Source organism: Hypanus sabinus, chromosome 13, assembly GCF_030144855.1.
Source record: "Hypanus sabinus isolate sHypSab1 chromosome 13, sHypSab1.hap1, whole genome shotgun sequence".
NCBI classification, from domain to species: Eukaryota; Metazoa; Chordata; class Chondrichthyes; order Myliobatiformes; family Dasyatidae; genus Hypanus; species Hypanus sabinus.
Window position 1 is genome coordinate 38,718,304 of NC_082718.1, and position 14,043 is coordinate 38,732,346.

General features: G+C 42.1%; 1 protein-coding gene and 1 long non-coding RNA gene across 6 annotated transcripts in view; one reads left to right on the plus strand and one right to left on the minus strand.

Annotated features, from left to right (window-relative positions):
- tafa5a (TAFA chemokine like family member 5a) overlaps positions 1-14,043 on the minus strand; it is a 773,862-nt gene that overhangs the window by 580,379 nt on the left and 179,440 nt on the right. Inside the window, exon 1 of one of the 5 annotated variants that reach the window (XM_059987458.1) lies at positions 295-1,630. The exons of 1 other annotated variant lie outside the window; for it this stretch is intronic. In XM_059987458.1, the coding sequence (XP_059843441.1) occupies positions 295-442 (148 nt within the window). In that variant the 5' untranslated portion in view covers positions 443-1,630. Of the gene's footprint in view, positions 1-294; positions 1,632-14,043 lie in introns of those variants that run through there. 3 more of the 5 variants (XM_059987456.1, XM_059987459.1, XM_059987457.1) reach the window with 3 other exon arrangements.
- The window catches only part of LOC132403780 (uncharacterized), a 42,785-nt gene continuing 30,273 nt past the window's right edge, over positions 1,532-14,043 (plus strand). The window contains exons 1-2 of the long non-coding RNA XR_009515342.1: positions 1,532-1,667; positions 2,069-2,558. This is a non-coding gene — a long non-coding RNA (uncharacterized LOC132403780). The remainder of the gene's footprint in view (positions 1,668-2,068; positions 2,559-14,043) is intronic.

A 14,043-nucleotide genomic window follows, 5' to 3' on the forward strand; every position in this document is an offset into this window, starting at 1 on the left:
AGCTTTAAGTAGTAAAAATCCAAGCCAACCCGTCTATTGCAACACTCGGGAAATAAAAGACAGTTCTGTGAATGGAACGGACTGCAATCTGACAGTATCAGGAGATAATTGAGAAGATTTGACTCTGATTTTGCTTATAATGGTAGATTGTATATCCAAATGACGGAACAACTATCTCACTGTTTCGCCGCATCTCCGAGATTGTTTACATTGTGTAACCAAAAGGCGCAAATAAAACTCGGAAGCGAGAAGGGAGGGAGGGAGGGTGCAGGATAAGTAGCTGAAAGTGTTTACCTTCTTTTAGGAAGTGTGAATGGATAACGAACAGCAGCACGCAGCAGACAGCGGCTCCGGCCAAAGCCCACACTGCTTTCAGGAGCTGCATGGTGCGAGGCGGTTGAGTGGCTGGCAGCAAGCGGTACTTTTCGCTAGAAGGGAGCATGTAGAGTGCCCGTGCCTTCCCCCTGCTCTCCTCCTCCGGCCCAGAAACGGTGCAATCCTTCAAAGGGGCGAGGGGTGCGCGCCGCCCGGCTCTGCTCGATCCATGCAGTGGGGATGAAGCGGCGTTCCTCTCTCCGGCTCCTCGCTGCACCCGATCTCCGCACTCGACCCTCCGAGGGTAAACTCACTCCGGGTGGGACGGCTGAAACCTCTCTCCCGTTCTTCCCCCCCACCCCCCAGCCAGACCTCTCCCGGCAATGAAAACAGCTGTAGCTTGTTGGGCGAGGTGAGGGGGGTATTGGCGGGGACACTCACTTGCCTTCACTTCACCGGGAGGTGTCCCCGCACGCCGCTGCTGACAACCTGGCGCTTCGCCGCGGCTCTCCTCCACTCTCGGGGCAGAGCGGACAGCTCATGATCTGGAGGGGGGAGGAGATCTGCCGGCCGGACTTTTGCTTCTGTCCGCCGGCGACGCTTTAAAGCAACTCCACACGCACGCAGCCGGCCCAACACACCGGGGAAGCTTCGGCAGCCGCCCCGTTCCCTGGCTCCGGATCAGGCTCAGGCTCCTCTCTGAATCCCCCGCCGTCACTTTCCTGGAGCTTGTTGTCCCCCCCCTCCCCCGTCCCCCCGGTACAGGCTCAGCGAAATCTCGGTTCGCCCTCCCCTTTCTTCAACAGCTGGCTCTTAAATACTCTTTTTTTTGTGGGGGGGGGGCGATCTCGGTTTATTAGTAAGATGTAGTCATCCCGGAGACTTCTCCACTGCGAGCTGCCGGGGCAATTTCACGGTGAGCCTGCCGCTGCCGCTCCTCTTCCCCACTAACCCCCGGCCCGGGGAGATTCCTATTTTCCCAACTCGGCACTCTTTATATTTCAAGCCAGCATCCTGATCCGGTTGTCAGGTTCGCGGGATTGGGGAGGGGGGAAAAACACGTTCGGGCAAATCCTCTCCTGACGTCAGACGGAATACATCTGAAATTAGCAGTGGATTGTGGAGCATCTAACCCCCGCCGCTCTCCCAGTCTGCCACAGCGTGCCAGCCGAGTTTCGTTGTGATCAATAACCACGTTAAGCGAAAGGACCCACTCGCTGGCAGCAACACGGTCATTGTATACAGCAGGGCAGCAGCAGTCCGAATCGCCAAGGGTTACATCATATCATCCAGCAAATTAAAAAAGGTTTTAAACCGGCGGCAGACATCGAAGAAGCAGAAACTGAGTGCATGTGAGTTACATAATTCGTTATCAACGCGGGTACCAATGAGTTAAATTGCGTCGAGTGCTCCCTTGCTATAATTCACCCCGTTCCCAATATGTGATATGCTTGCGATACACAGGCTAACAGTTATAGTCTGCAAAACGCCCAACGCAACCCCCCGTGTGATTAAATGTTTATCGTTTTAAATGCCGGATAAGGCATTTGATACGTTATAGTGCCATGATTTACTGTAGGTGAATGTGGTACTTTGCAAGTCACTTAGTAGGGTTCAATGTACATAAACTTGGAAATCACCATTTAGATGAGTGGTATTCAAAGCTTTGCCCGGTGACAAACAAACATGTTTTTTTTTATTTCAAGTGAAAGATTTTATTCAAAAATAATTAAATTATTTTCTCAAATTTCAGAATTACAGCATTCCATATCAAGTTCAACTAAAGAAAGAAGTGTAAAATATTAACACCCGTTTTAGGCTTAAGTACCTTTACAGATGGGAAAAACAGATGATGTATATTGCAGTAGAACCTTCAGACTATCAAATCAATAAACCAAGAGATCAAATTGCATGCGGTGTGACAGCTCGAATGAACATTCCAGCGCACTATGTGCGGCAACTGAAGACAGAGAGCTGACTGTCAAACGCTTTAATCAACCCGCATTCTATTGCTGTCTGCAATATTCATTATAACCATCAGCAAGAAGGACAAAATACCCGCTGGGAATTATTTCTTGCTCTCACCTCTGCAGAATCTTCCATTTCTCAGTCAAGTGGGCAAGGTGCTTTGGGGCATTTCTGGCAGTGGTGCGGTTACATCTGGAGTTGGGCGCTGCCCGCCACATATCCCGCCCGTAACATCACACGGGCAGCCTCGCACACTACGGCCTGTCAACTGACTGGTTAGTGCAATAGAAATACTAGACTGTTTCAGGGAGCTTGTGTATTTTTAATAGAAGTTAAAGACCTAAGCAAACTTAATAATATTAAGCGCAACTTTATGTCTCCTCTCATAACTTCAAGGCATCCCAACATATTTCACACTTATCAACCTTTGAGGTAACATCACCTCTGTAATGGATGGAAAGTGCATAAACACCAGGGAGGTTGTTTGATAGGTAATCAATCAGTTTCTGTGATACTAGTTGAGGGAAAATTATTGACAAGAAGTGCAATAGAAACTTTTAATAGAAACAAACAGACAGTTTGGATCTTTCTTCAAATAAATAATTATCAGGATGTGAGCTTCATTGGCAAGGCCAGATTTATTACCCTCTCCTATTAGTTGTAGAGAAAGTGGTGGAGTATTGATGGGTGGAGTTTAACATTTTGGCCTGGTGACAACACACTAATATCTCATTTTAAAGACTCACTTCAACAGTACAGCACTCTGGGTCCAGACTGTCTGTATATGGAGTGATAATGAACCCACTCATTTCTGGAAAGCTGCATCTGGAGTAAGGCTATTATTTACAATTTTAAAACTGATTTGTTCTATTTAAGTCCACAAAACCACACACTCTAATATTTTAACTCGCTTCAGCATTCCACAAGACCATTTCTAAAACTGATGCAAAATAATGTCACCCTGACCCATACTTGGCACTTCTGAACATTATTAACTAAGACAATTTTAATGTTCTAACTTTACTTCTGCCCATTATGTCACTGGCATTTAGGGAACCGATAAAGGTCCTCCATCTCTGTCTGTCCATAGCATCACACCCAGATATAGCAGAATTCTTCATTACTGTTTCCGTAACAATTATTTTTGAGCTGTCAGGGTTGTTAGCTCTGACAGAAACCCTGAATCTGGAGGACCGGAGACCCACTCTTAATCTGGCCTCTAACTTTTGACCTGATTGGCATGGGTGACTCTAGCAAGAGCCAAAACATAAAACCCAGATTCCAGCCAACATAGCTCTCCGGGTCATTGAGGCATGCAAGCCTTCAAGTCTATGACAACATTGCAGGTCCTCGTGTATGGTTCTAACTTTAACTTAGTATATTACTAGTCCTGGCAAGATACATAGTAGTGTAATGTACCAATAAATCAACATCACTCTGAAGTTATTTACAGTTTTATAATATAAAAGAATGACATCTTCAGTTACTCTCCTCACGTCTGAGCGTGATCATCTGCAGCAACTGTTTGCACTATAAGTTAACTTAATTTGTTATCTACCCCAATATATAAAATGTTGGACAATATTCAGTTATTTATTGATTTATTGAGATACAGTGGAGAATAGGCCCTTCCAACCCATCAAGCCACACCACCCAGCAATCTCCCAGTTGAACCCTCACCTAATCACAGGACAATTTACAATGACCAATCGGTACATCTTTGGACTGTGGGAGGAGACCAGAGCACCCGGAGAAAACCCACGCGGTTATAGGGAGAACAGATGAATTCTTTACAGGTAGCGTTTGGAGTTGAATCCCAGACCACCTGTCATGTAATGTGTTGTGCTAACCACTATGCCACTGTATATGCTATCATGCTGTCCTTCACATATACAATTGAAAACAATTTGAAAATATATACTTTGAAAAGATAGTAACTAAAAATTAGATTGCACACTTCCTTCAATGTTTAAAGTTCAAAGTAAATGTATTATCTAAGTATATTATACCATCACATACAGCCCTGAGATTTGTTTTCTTGCTGGCATACACAGTAAGTCCAAGAAACACAATAAAAATACCACACCTAACAGGATGGACAAAGAAACAATGTGCAAAAGACAACAAACTGCGGAAATATAAAAATAAAAAGAATAATAAATAAATAAGCAATAAATATAGAGAACATGAGATAAAGAGTCCATGAAAGTGAGTCCATAAGTTATGGGAACAGTTCATTGATGGCACAAGTTAAGTTATCCCCTCTGGTTCAAGAGCCTAATGATAGAGGGACAATGTTTATTCCTGATCTTGGTGGTGTGTGTTCTGAGGTTCTTGTACCTTCATCCTGATAGCAGAAGAGAGCATGGCTTGGGTGGTGGGTGTTGCTGATGATGGATGCTGCTTTCCTGTGACAGCAGTCCTTGGAGATGTGCTCAATGGAGAGGAGACCTTTACCATGATGGATGGGCCACTACTTTTTGTGGGATATTCGATTCAAGGGCATTGGTGTTTCCATGCCAGACTGAGTCAATACTCTCACTATACTCTCCACAACACATCTTATAGAAGTTTGTCAAGGTTTTAGGTTCATGCTAAATCTTCACAAGCTTCTAAAGAAGTAAAACTTTAAAACTGAGATTTAAAATATCCAAGAGCTAAAGAATACAAGAGTTTAAAGGTAAACCAATAAAGACAATAATGATGAAAATATTTTTGAGTTTGACCTTTTTCCATAATTATTCTGATCAGACCTTGCAACCCTGTTAATACTTTATTTGCTTTCTATTAGTATGTCTTTGTAACTCTTGTAACCAAACAAATCTAATTTAACAGATCATGTCATGTACATCAGTCAGTATATTTCCTCTTCTTTTTCTTTCTATGCAGATAAGCACCACTTTGTCATTAAATACTATTAAAGCAGTCCAGATTGCCTCTTCATCTGCTTAAAATCCAGAACAATTTAGATGAAGAAAACATAACTCATTAAGCTAAGTAAATCACCCGAATTTCAAATTTTCAACAAATTGCATTGGTATGAAGTAATCCAATTAAAAGTTGAACCATTATTCAATGTAGTCAGTTTAGATGCATAGCACTTGCATTCTCTATAGTGATACCAGCGATCTCCCAATTCTTCAATAATGGGATCCAAATCAGTCAAAGTGATGTCGTTAGCTCAAGGGATTTTCAATTTTTCATAAGATTGAAGATCCAACAAGTTTTTATTCCAAACTTGGATAGAAGATAAATCTAAGGAAATACATTGCAGTAAAGTAGTTTTATTTTAGATTCAAGAACATATAATTAATTGATTACAACAATATAAAATTAATTGATTTTGTTGCCTTCTTCCTGTAAAGTTCATCATCTGACATGCAAAGCAAAAATAACTCCAAGCTCCACATTAACAAGAGCTTTGATAATGATGGATGCCAGCAGGGTAAATCAATCCTTGTCAGGAGTCATGTTTAAACATGACTAAGACATACAGCAAACAATTTAATCTTCATTTTCCTTCTCTAATAATCATGCAAGGATTTTACAGAAAGAAATGAAGAGGGTTTTGTAAACAAAACACATTTATGAAAATTTGACAAAAATAACTTAGCGACTAAGCATATTAACCACACTATTGATAAACTTTTTTATTAAGATGGCATTCCCTGCCTCTGTCTCCCAAACTACCAATTTATCATTGAATATAGCCCTCCAGTATTGTCTACTGGGAATATGTATCACCAACGTTAAAAGCTTTCTGACCGAACTTCAGTCTTTCTTTTTAATTTTATATTGAAAGATCTCCTAAGTAAGCATCATAAGAAAGTGAATCTAACTTGACCTTCCTGGGCCACTGGGTTACATTCATTTCACTGAGGGCAACAGTGAATATTTTATTCATCACATGTTGGTGTTTTATCATTTGAATATAAGGGTTTGGACTCAGAAGACAATGGACTCCTTAAGCCTGAGGAATGCAATACAAAAAAAGGGAAGCTGGGAATATAGCTACATAGTTCTTTAGAAGAAGTGTCACAGGGTGATAGGGTTGTAAAGAAAGCTTTTGGCACATTGGTCTTCATAAATCAAAGTACTGAGTACAAGAGATGAGATGTTATGTTGAAATTGTATAAGATATTGGTAAGGCCTAATTTGGAATATTGTGCTCAGTTTTGGTCACGTACCTACAAGAAAGACGTAAATAAGATTGAAAGAGTAAAGGAAAAAATTATCAGGATGTTGCAAGTCTCGAAGACCTCAGTTATAAGGAAAGACTGAATAGGTTAGGACTTTATTCCTTGGAACATAGAAGATTGAGAGGAGATATGGTAGAGGTATACAAAATTATAAGGGGTGGAGATAGGGTAAATGCAAGCAGGCTTTTTCAACTGAGGTTTAGTAGGACTATAACTAGAGGTCATGGGTTAAGGGTTAAGGGTGAAACGTTTCGGAGGAACATGAGGGGAAACGTTCTCACTCAGAAGGTTGTGAACATGTGGAATGAGCTGCCAGCGTTTAAGAGAAGTTTGGATAGGTACATGGATGGTAGAGGTTTGGAAGGCTATATTCCTGGTGCAAGTTGATGGGAGTAGGCTACAACTGCATGAGCTGAAGGGGCTATTCTGTGGTGTACTTTTCTATGACTCTGTAACACTGGTTTGACAGTCTTATTAGCTCAAACATGTTATTTGGGATGATGAAACTGAGGTTGAATTTTTACATTCCAAATAAAATCTTGTAAAATTATCTAGCTAATCTGTTGCCTACTCTTGCTATTAGAACACACTGTTCTGTTTAAATACAGTGATGGAGTTGTGTTCAATTAATGTATTCCTTTCAGGTTATCTTCTGGAATTCCCTTTTTGCGAGTGAGCTAAATTAGCATACCTTGAGGTCAGTGTTGTAGCAGAAAATGGTGTTCATAGAATTGCAATTACTTGCAAATTCCACTCTTGAAGAAAAACCCAGGTTATTAATAATACTATATCATAAAGGAAACGACAAGCCTTCTTTGTCTTTTTAAAGGATGTTTTTGAAGCCCATTTTGCTTCAAAGTCATTTGTGAAGAATAAGGATTTCACTTGAAACCAACTACCATGTGGCTGATCTTGATTCACCATTTTTATGAATGTTTTCGATTCCAGCAAGCTAATCTAGGAACTTAAAACAATATACAGGAGATTTACCGTATATGAGGGATATTACCTCCAAAGAGAGGTTAGGTTGTAAACATTATAACAGTCCTCCTTGGAACTAAAGATGTTAAGGTTCTCTGAGCAATGAAAGGTTACAATACAAAAAATATTCCCTTCATTGAGTGGGTCAATAACTAGAGGTCATAGATCTAAAAGCATTGGCAAAATATCTAGTAGAAAAACGGAAAGGAGATTTTTTTTCCCACCAATCAGGTTCTCAAAATCAAGGAACACTCTGTCTGGAGATGTAATTGTAAAGGTGAGTGCATGGATCCTTGAGAATGTGGAACATTTAGGACTAAAACAAGAGGAAATATGATAAAGGTATCACGGGCTGGATGGCTTCTATATATTTTCAGATTTCTATGATTCCTGACGGGTGGAAATCTCACACAGGAAATACTGCTAAAAAAGCCATAGCAACAGAGAAGGTGCATTTCCTGCTGTTGTTATAGAGTTGCTGATAGGGACTGTCAGCTCACCATCATTTAAAATGGCCAGAAGCTGCCACGTAGGATTGCACAGCACTATGGTTGCAGTACTAAGCAAAAGTCTTAGGCACAGATATATAGCTAGGGTGCCAAAGACTTCTGCATAGTACTGTAGTAATTTTATGCATTGCAATGTACTGGGGCCGCAAAGACAAAAACAAATTTCATGGCATATGTGAGCAATGATAAACCTGATTCTAATATGGGTCTCAATTGTGGGCTGAGAGTGGGAAGGGAGCAGGGAGAGGGGAATCATGTTTTGGAAAAGGGGAATGGAGAAGTGAGGGAGTGGGAAGCACCAGAGACACACTCTGTAATGATCAATAAACCAATTGTTTGGAGTAAAATGACTTTGCCTGGTATCTCAGGGCTGGGTGTGATTGCACCCATGCCACTCTCTGCCTCTGTCACTTCTTTTCTGCCACATGTCTCACACCCCTCCTCTGGTACTTCACCTCCACCATTTCCAGCATCTTATGGTCCCGCTAGATTTGCAAACTCTCTCTCTGCTCCATATTGACAAATAAGCACTGTGCAAAAGTCTTAGGCACCCTAGCTATAGATATGTGCCTAATGTTTTTGCACAGTACTGTATATTACTGAGTTTCTACAAATGGCCACAGTACCTGTTGTCTGTTCTCCACCTGAATTAGAGTCATAGAGAAGTACAGCACTCATATGTGAGTGATGATGAATCTGATTCTGATATGGGTCTCTATTGTGGACTGAGAGTGGGAAGGGAGTGGCGGGAAGCATGCAGCAGGGTTGGGGAAAGGGGAAGGGCTGGGTGAGGTGTGACTGTACCATGACTCCCCCGCCCCTAGCACTCCTTCCCCCCCCCCGACTGTCCCACACCATCCCACAGTCCACATTGACAAATACAGTACTGTGCAAAAGTCTTAGGCACCCTAGCTCTCTATCTATATATAGACTTTTGCTCAGTACTGTACATAAGGAATTAACCCCTTACTAGGATAATTTACATCATGAGAGAGACAGATCTTGGGTGTGTCTGTGTGGTGGATGTTTGATTGTGTGGGTAGGTTCCAGTGATGAAGTGAGAGGATGATGGAAACAGAACAGAAATACACCTGCACCTTCTAGCCCCAAACATGGCTGGAAGGGTCTTCTTCCATGGACAGTTATCATTTCTGTCCAATTACCACATTTCCTGAGGCACAGGAGACCAAATTTTATAGGTTGGAACCAGAAGGCAGATACAATGAGGCACACACCCTTATCAAAATATGTGAGGCATGTTGGCCGTCCATTATCCCTTTGTATTTCCATTAAAACTGAGACTGAGATTGGGTGGGATTGGCTTCGGGTTTCTAAAATTTCAACATCCCACTTGCCCTAACCTTCCAATTTTGTGGAGCTTCACTTATGCCAAACATCTTTAGAGCAGTTTAGCTTTGTACTGAGAGAATAAATGGGGATCACATTTATGTCAGCACAGTTTAACTGATGGTCACTGGAAAGAAAACCTTTAGTTCAGGCCAGTGACAAACTGGAAGCCAATAGTGGAGCCAAAATAAAACGTCTGAATTAACAACAAGAGCTCTATGCCCCATACCACTACTGTCTGTAGTATTGAAATGCGACAACCAAATTCCACCTATACTCTTAGTCAATTTGAGTTCTTCCCCTACAGGTATTTACAATAAAATCTAGACAGTAACCTCAGTCAAATACATATGCAGGTGATTGGAGATCTTTGATAAAAGATCTTCCCTTCATCTCCCTATACATTGCACAAGAGGAACACAGTTACCGTTGCCCGTAACATATCAACAGTGTTAATATATCTTGCTTCCAATTATTTAGGAAATGATCTTTAGAAGAATGTAACTGTATGGTTATGAGGAAGAGCATAGGAAATGCAGCAAATCTAATCATGAGAAAATCTCACTGCTTTGCTCCAAACCAAAGTGAACAGCTGATTATTTTGAAACTTATAATATTAGAACAGTCGCGAAGAAGGGTCTCAGCCCAAAACGTTGACAGCTTATTTATTTCCATGGATGCTGCCAGGATTCTGTGTGTGTTGCATATTGTAGCATTTTTTTTTTATTTTGGGCACACACATTCCAAGATACTGTGAAATATCTCGGTAACAAGTCTGCTTGTCTTGCATGCTGTTCATAGAGATCAAATCATTATTGAGGAAGAATAAGGCAAAATGATAACAATGCAGAATAAAGTGTAAAAGCAACCAAAAAAGTGAAGTACAGTTAAATGATAAAGTGCACGATTATAATGAGGTAGACCGTGAAGTCAAGAGTCCATTTTATTGTATAATTATTAAATTATGGATTGATAATTTGAAATTAAATCTCAATTTAATACAGTACATGGCTTCAGTTTTATTCATATGAAACAATTATTTCCATAACATTATACTCCAGATCTAATGAAGCATGAAGCATTATTTTAAGGTTATTAACAAAAGAAACAGAAGCATTATGAGGAGGCAATGGGAAAGCACGAGGTCTGTCCAAGAGTCTGATAACAATGGGATAGAAGCTGTCTTTCAGCCTGGTGGTATGTGCTTTCAGGCTTTTGTAACATCTGCATGATAAGAATGTCCAAGGTCGGTGGGGACTTTGATTTACTCGGGCAGAAAGTAGTACAGACAGAGTCCATGGAGGAAGATTGGTACCTATGATGTGTCCATAACTCTCTGCTGTTTTCTACAGTCTTGTGCAGAGTAATTGCCATGCCAAACTGTTATGCATCCAAACAGAATGCTTTCTATGGTTAGCATAAAAATGCTTAAAGGTCGATAGGGACTTGCTAAACTCCTTTAGCCTCCTGAAGAAGTAGAGGTGTTGCTGAATTTTCTTGGCAGTGACATCAACGTGGTTGGACAGGCTGTTGGCAATGTTCATACCTAGGAACCTGAAGCTCTCAGCCCTCTGAATCTCATCAGCAATGACATAGACTGGAGCATGTACATGACTCCTCTTTCTGAATTCAATGATCCAACTCCTTTGATGAAATTAAGGAAAAGTTTGTTGTTATTACAATATGGCACTAAACTACCTCTCTCCTTCCTGGACTCCAACTCATCATTATTTGAAATGCGCTCTGCTACGCTGGTATCATCGGCCAGCTTGTGGATAGGATTGGAGCAGAATCTGGCCTCGCAATCATGAGTGTACAGGCATAGAGCAGGGGGCTGAGGACACAGCCTTGTGGAGCCCCAGTGTTGATAATAATTATGGCGATGGTATTGCTGCTTGCTTACCAATTGCAGTCTGTTGGTCAGGAAGTCAAGTATCCAATTGCAGACGGAGCAATTGAAGCCTGGTGTCTGAGTTCAGGATGGGTTTGGTTGGAGAAGTAGTACAACTGACATAGGTGCCTTTACTGTCCAGATATTCCAGAGATGAAGGTAGGGCCGGGGAGATGACATCCGCCATAGACCTGTTACAGCAATAAGTGAATTTCAGTGGGTTGAGCTTGACTGAAAAGCTGGAGTTGATGCCTGTCATGACCAGCCTCTCAAAGCACTTCCCGATGGTGGATGTTCGAGTCACTCAATAGTAGTCATTAAGGCAGGTTATCCCACTTTTTTTTTGGTACCAGGATGATAGTGATCTTCTTAAAGCAGAAGGGAACCACTGCCTGTAGATGTAGAGGTTAAAAACACCTGCAAAGAATGCTGGCAGTTAATCTGCAGCAGGATCTAAGGACACAGCCAGAGACACCCTCTGTGCCCAATGCTTTTCATAGGTACACCCTCTGGAAGACTGATCTTACATCGGTGATGATGATTGTAGATGTAGATGTACTAGAGACAATCATGGTGGGTGGTGATGAACCCATTCCCTTCTGTACAAAACATCCCTAGAATGCTTCACCTACCACCCCATCAGCCTCTGCGTCCAATACATTATCCTCCACAACCTCCGCCATCTCCAAACGGATCCTACCACTAAACTTATCTTTATTTTCCCCCCTCCTCCACTTTCCACAAGGATCACACCCTCCTCAATTCCCTGGTCCATTCATCCCTGCCCACTAATCTCCCTCTTAAAACTTATCCCTGCGAGGGGCCTAAGTGCTACACCTACCAATAGACCTCGCGCCTCACCTCCACCGTTCAATGGCTCAAACAGTCCTTCCAGATGAGGCAATATTTCACCAGCAGATCATCTATTGTGTCCAGTGCTCCCAACATGGCCTCATCTACATTGGTGAGATCCGTCATTAATTGGGGGACCTCCACACCATCAGCCACAAGCAGGATTTCATGGTGATCAAATATATTTAATTCCAATTACCATTCCCATTCTGATGTGTCTGTGCATGGCCTCCTCTTGTGCCAAGATGAGGCCACCCACAGGGTGGAGGAGCAACACCTTATATTCAGCCTGGGTAGCCTCCATCTTGATAGCATGAAATTAAATTTATTCTTCCAGTATACAAATTTATTGCCCGCACTCCCTTTATTTCCCACTCTGACCTTTTACCTCTTCTCACCTGCCCATTACAGTCCCTTGGGTACCCCTCTCCATAAGACAGTAAGATATAGGTGCAGAATTAGGCCATCTGGCCCGTTGAGTCTATTCCGCTATTCAATCATGGTTGATCCTTTTTTTCCCTCCTCCACAACTCCAGTTCCCAGCCTTCTCCCCATAACCTTTGATGCTATGTCCAATGAAGAACCTATCAATCTCTGCCTTAAATAGACCCAACAACATGGCCTCCACAGCTGCATGTGGCAAGAAATTCCACAAATTCACCACCCTTTGGCTAAAGAAATTTCTCCGCATCTCTGTTTTGAAAGGGTGCCCCTCTACCTTGAGGCTGTACCCTCTTGTCCTAGACTCTCTCACCATGGGAAACATCCTTTCCACATCTACTCTGTTTAGGCCTTTCAACATTTGAAAGCTTTCAATGACATCCCCCCTCATCCTTCTGAATTCTAGCAAGTACAGGCCCAGAGCCATCAAGCGTTCCTCGTATGATAACACTTTAATTCCCAGAATCATCCTTGTGAACCTCTTCTGGGCCCTTTCCAATGCCAGCACATCTTTTCTAAGATGAGGAACCCAAAACTGTTCACAACACTCAAGGTGAGGCCCCACCAGTGCCTTATAAAGCCTCAGCATCACCTGCTTTCTCTTGTTCTAGATCTCTTGAAATGAATACTAACATGGTGTTTGCCTTCCTCACCACCGGCTCAACCTGCAAGTTAACCTTTAGGATGTTCTGCACAAGGACTCCCTTCTCAGATTTTTGGATTTTCTCCCTGTTTAGGAAATAGTCGGCACATTTTTTATTACCAAAGTGCATGACCATGCATTTTCCAACATTGTATTTCATTTGTCACTTTCTTGCCCATTCTCCTATTCTGTCTAAGTCTTTTTGCATCCCACCTGTTTCCTCAATACTACCTGCCCCTCCACCAATCTTCATATCATCTGCAAACTTGGCAAGAAAGTCATGCTGTAACCATGTTAGTAACCATGGGCACTTAACTTGGTAAGCAGCCTCATGTGTGGCACCTTCTCTTCCCTTCCTCCTATGGTCCACTCTCATCTCCTATCAGATTTCTTCTTCTCCAGCCCTTGACATTTCACACCCACTTCACTTCAGTTATCATCTTCTAGCTAGCCTTTTCCGTCCCCGTCCCCCCGCATTTTTATTCTGGTGAATTCCCCCTTCCTTCTCAGTTCTGAAGGGTCTCGGTCCGAAACATCGACAATCTATTAAATTCCATAACCTGCCTGACCTGCGGTGTTCCTGGATTCCTCCAGTGTTTTGTGTGTGTTGCCAAACACTGAATGCTTTAGGCTTATCAAAAAGGGATGTGTTGGCAATGCCTGACCTTTTATAGTATGTCAGCCATGGCGCACCTGATGGCTGACTGGGACTCGATTTTGGACTAGTATTGTCTCTAAACAATTCTGTTAGCTTTATAGAGGTAGTCTTGATTTTTGTAAAGGTCACGGTCAGCTGATTTAAATGTTAGAGACCTGGACTTCAGAACAGAGTGGATCTCTGGTTCATCTGCAGTACATCCTCAAAGACAATAATATGTGTACAGCAGTACTGTGCAA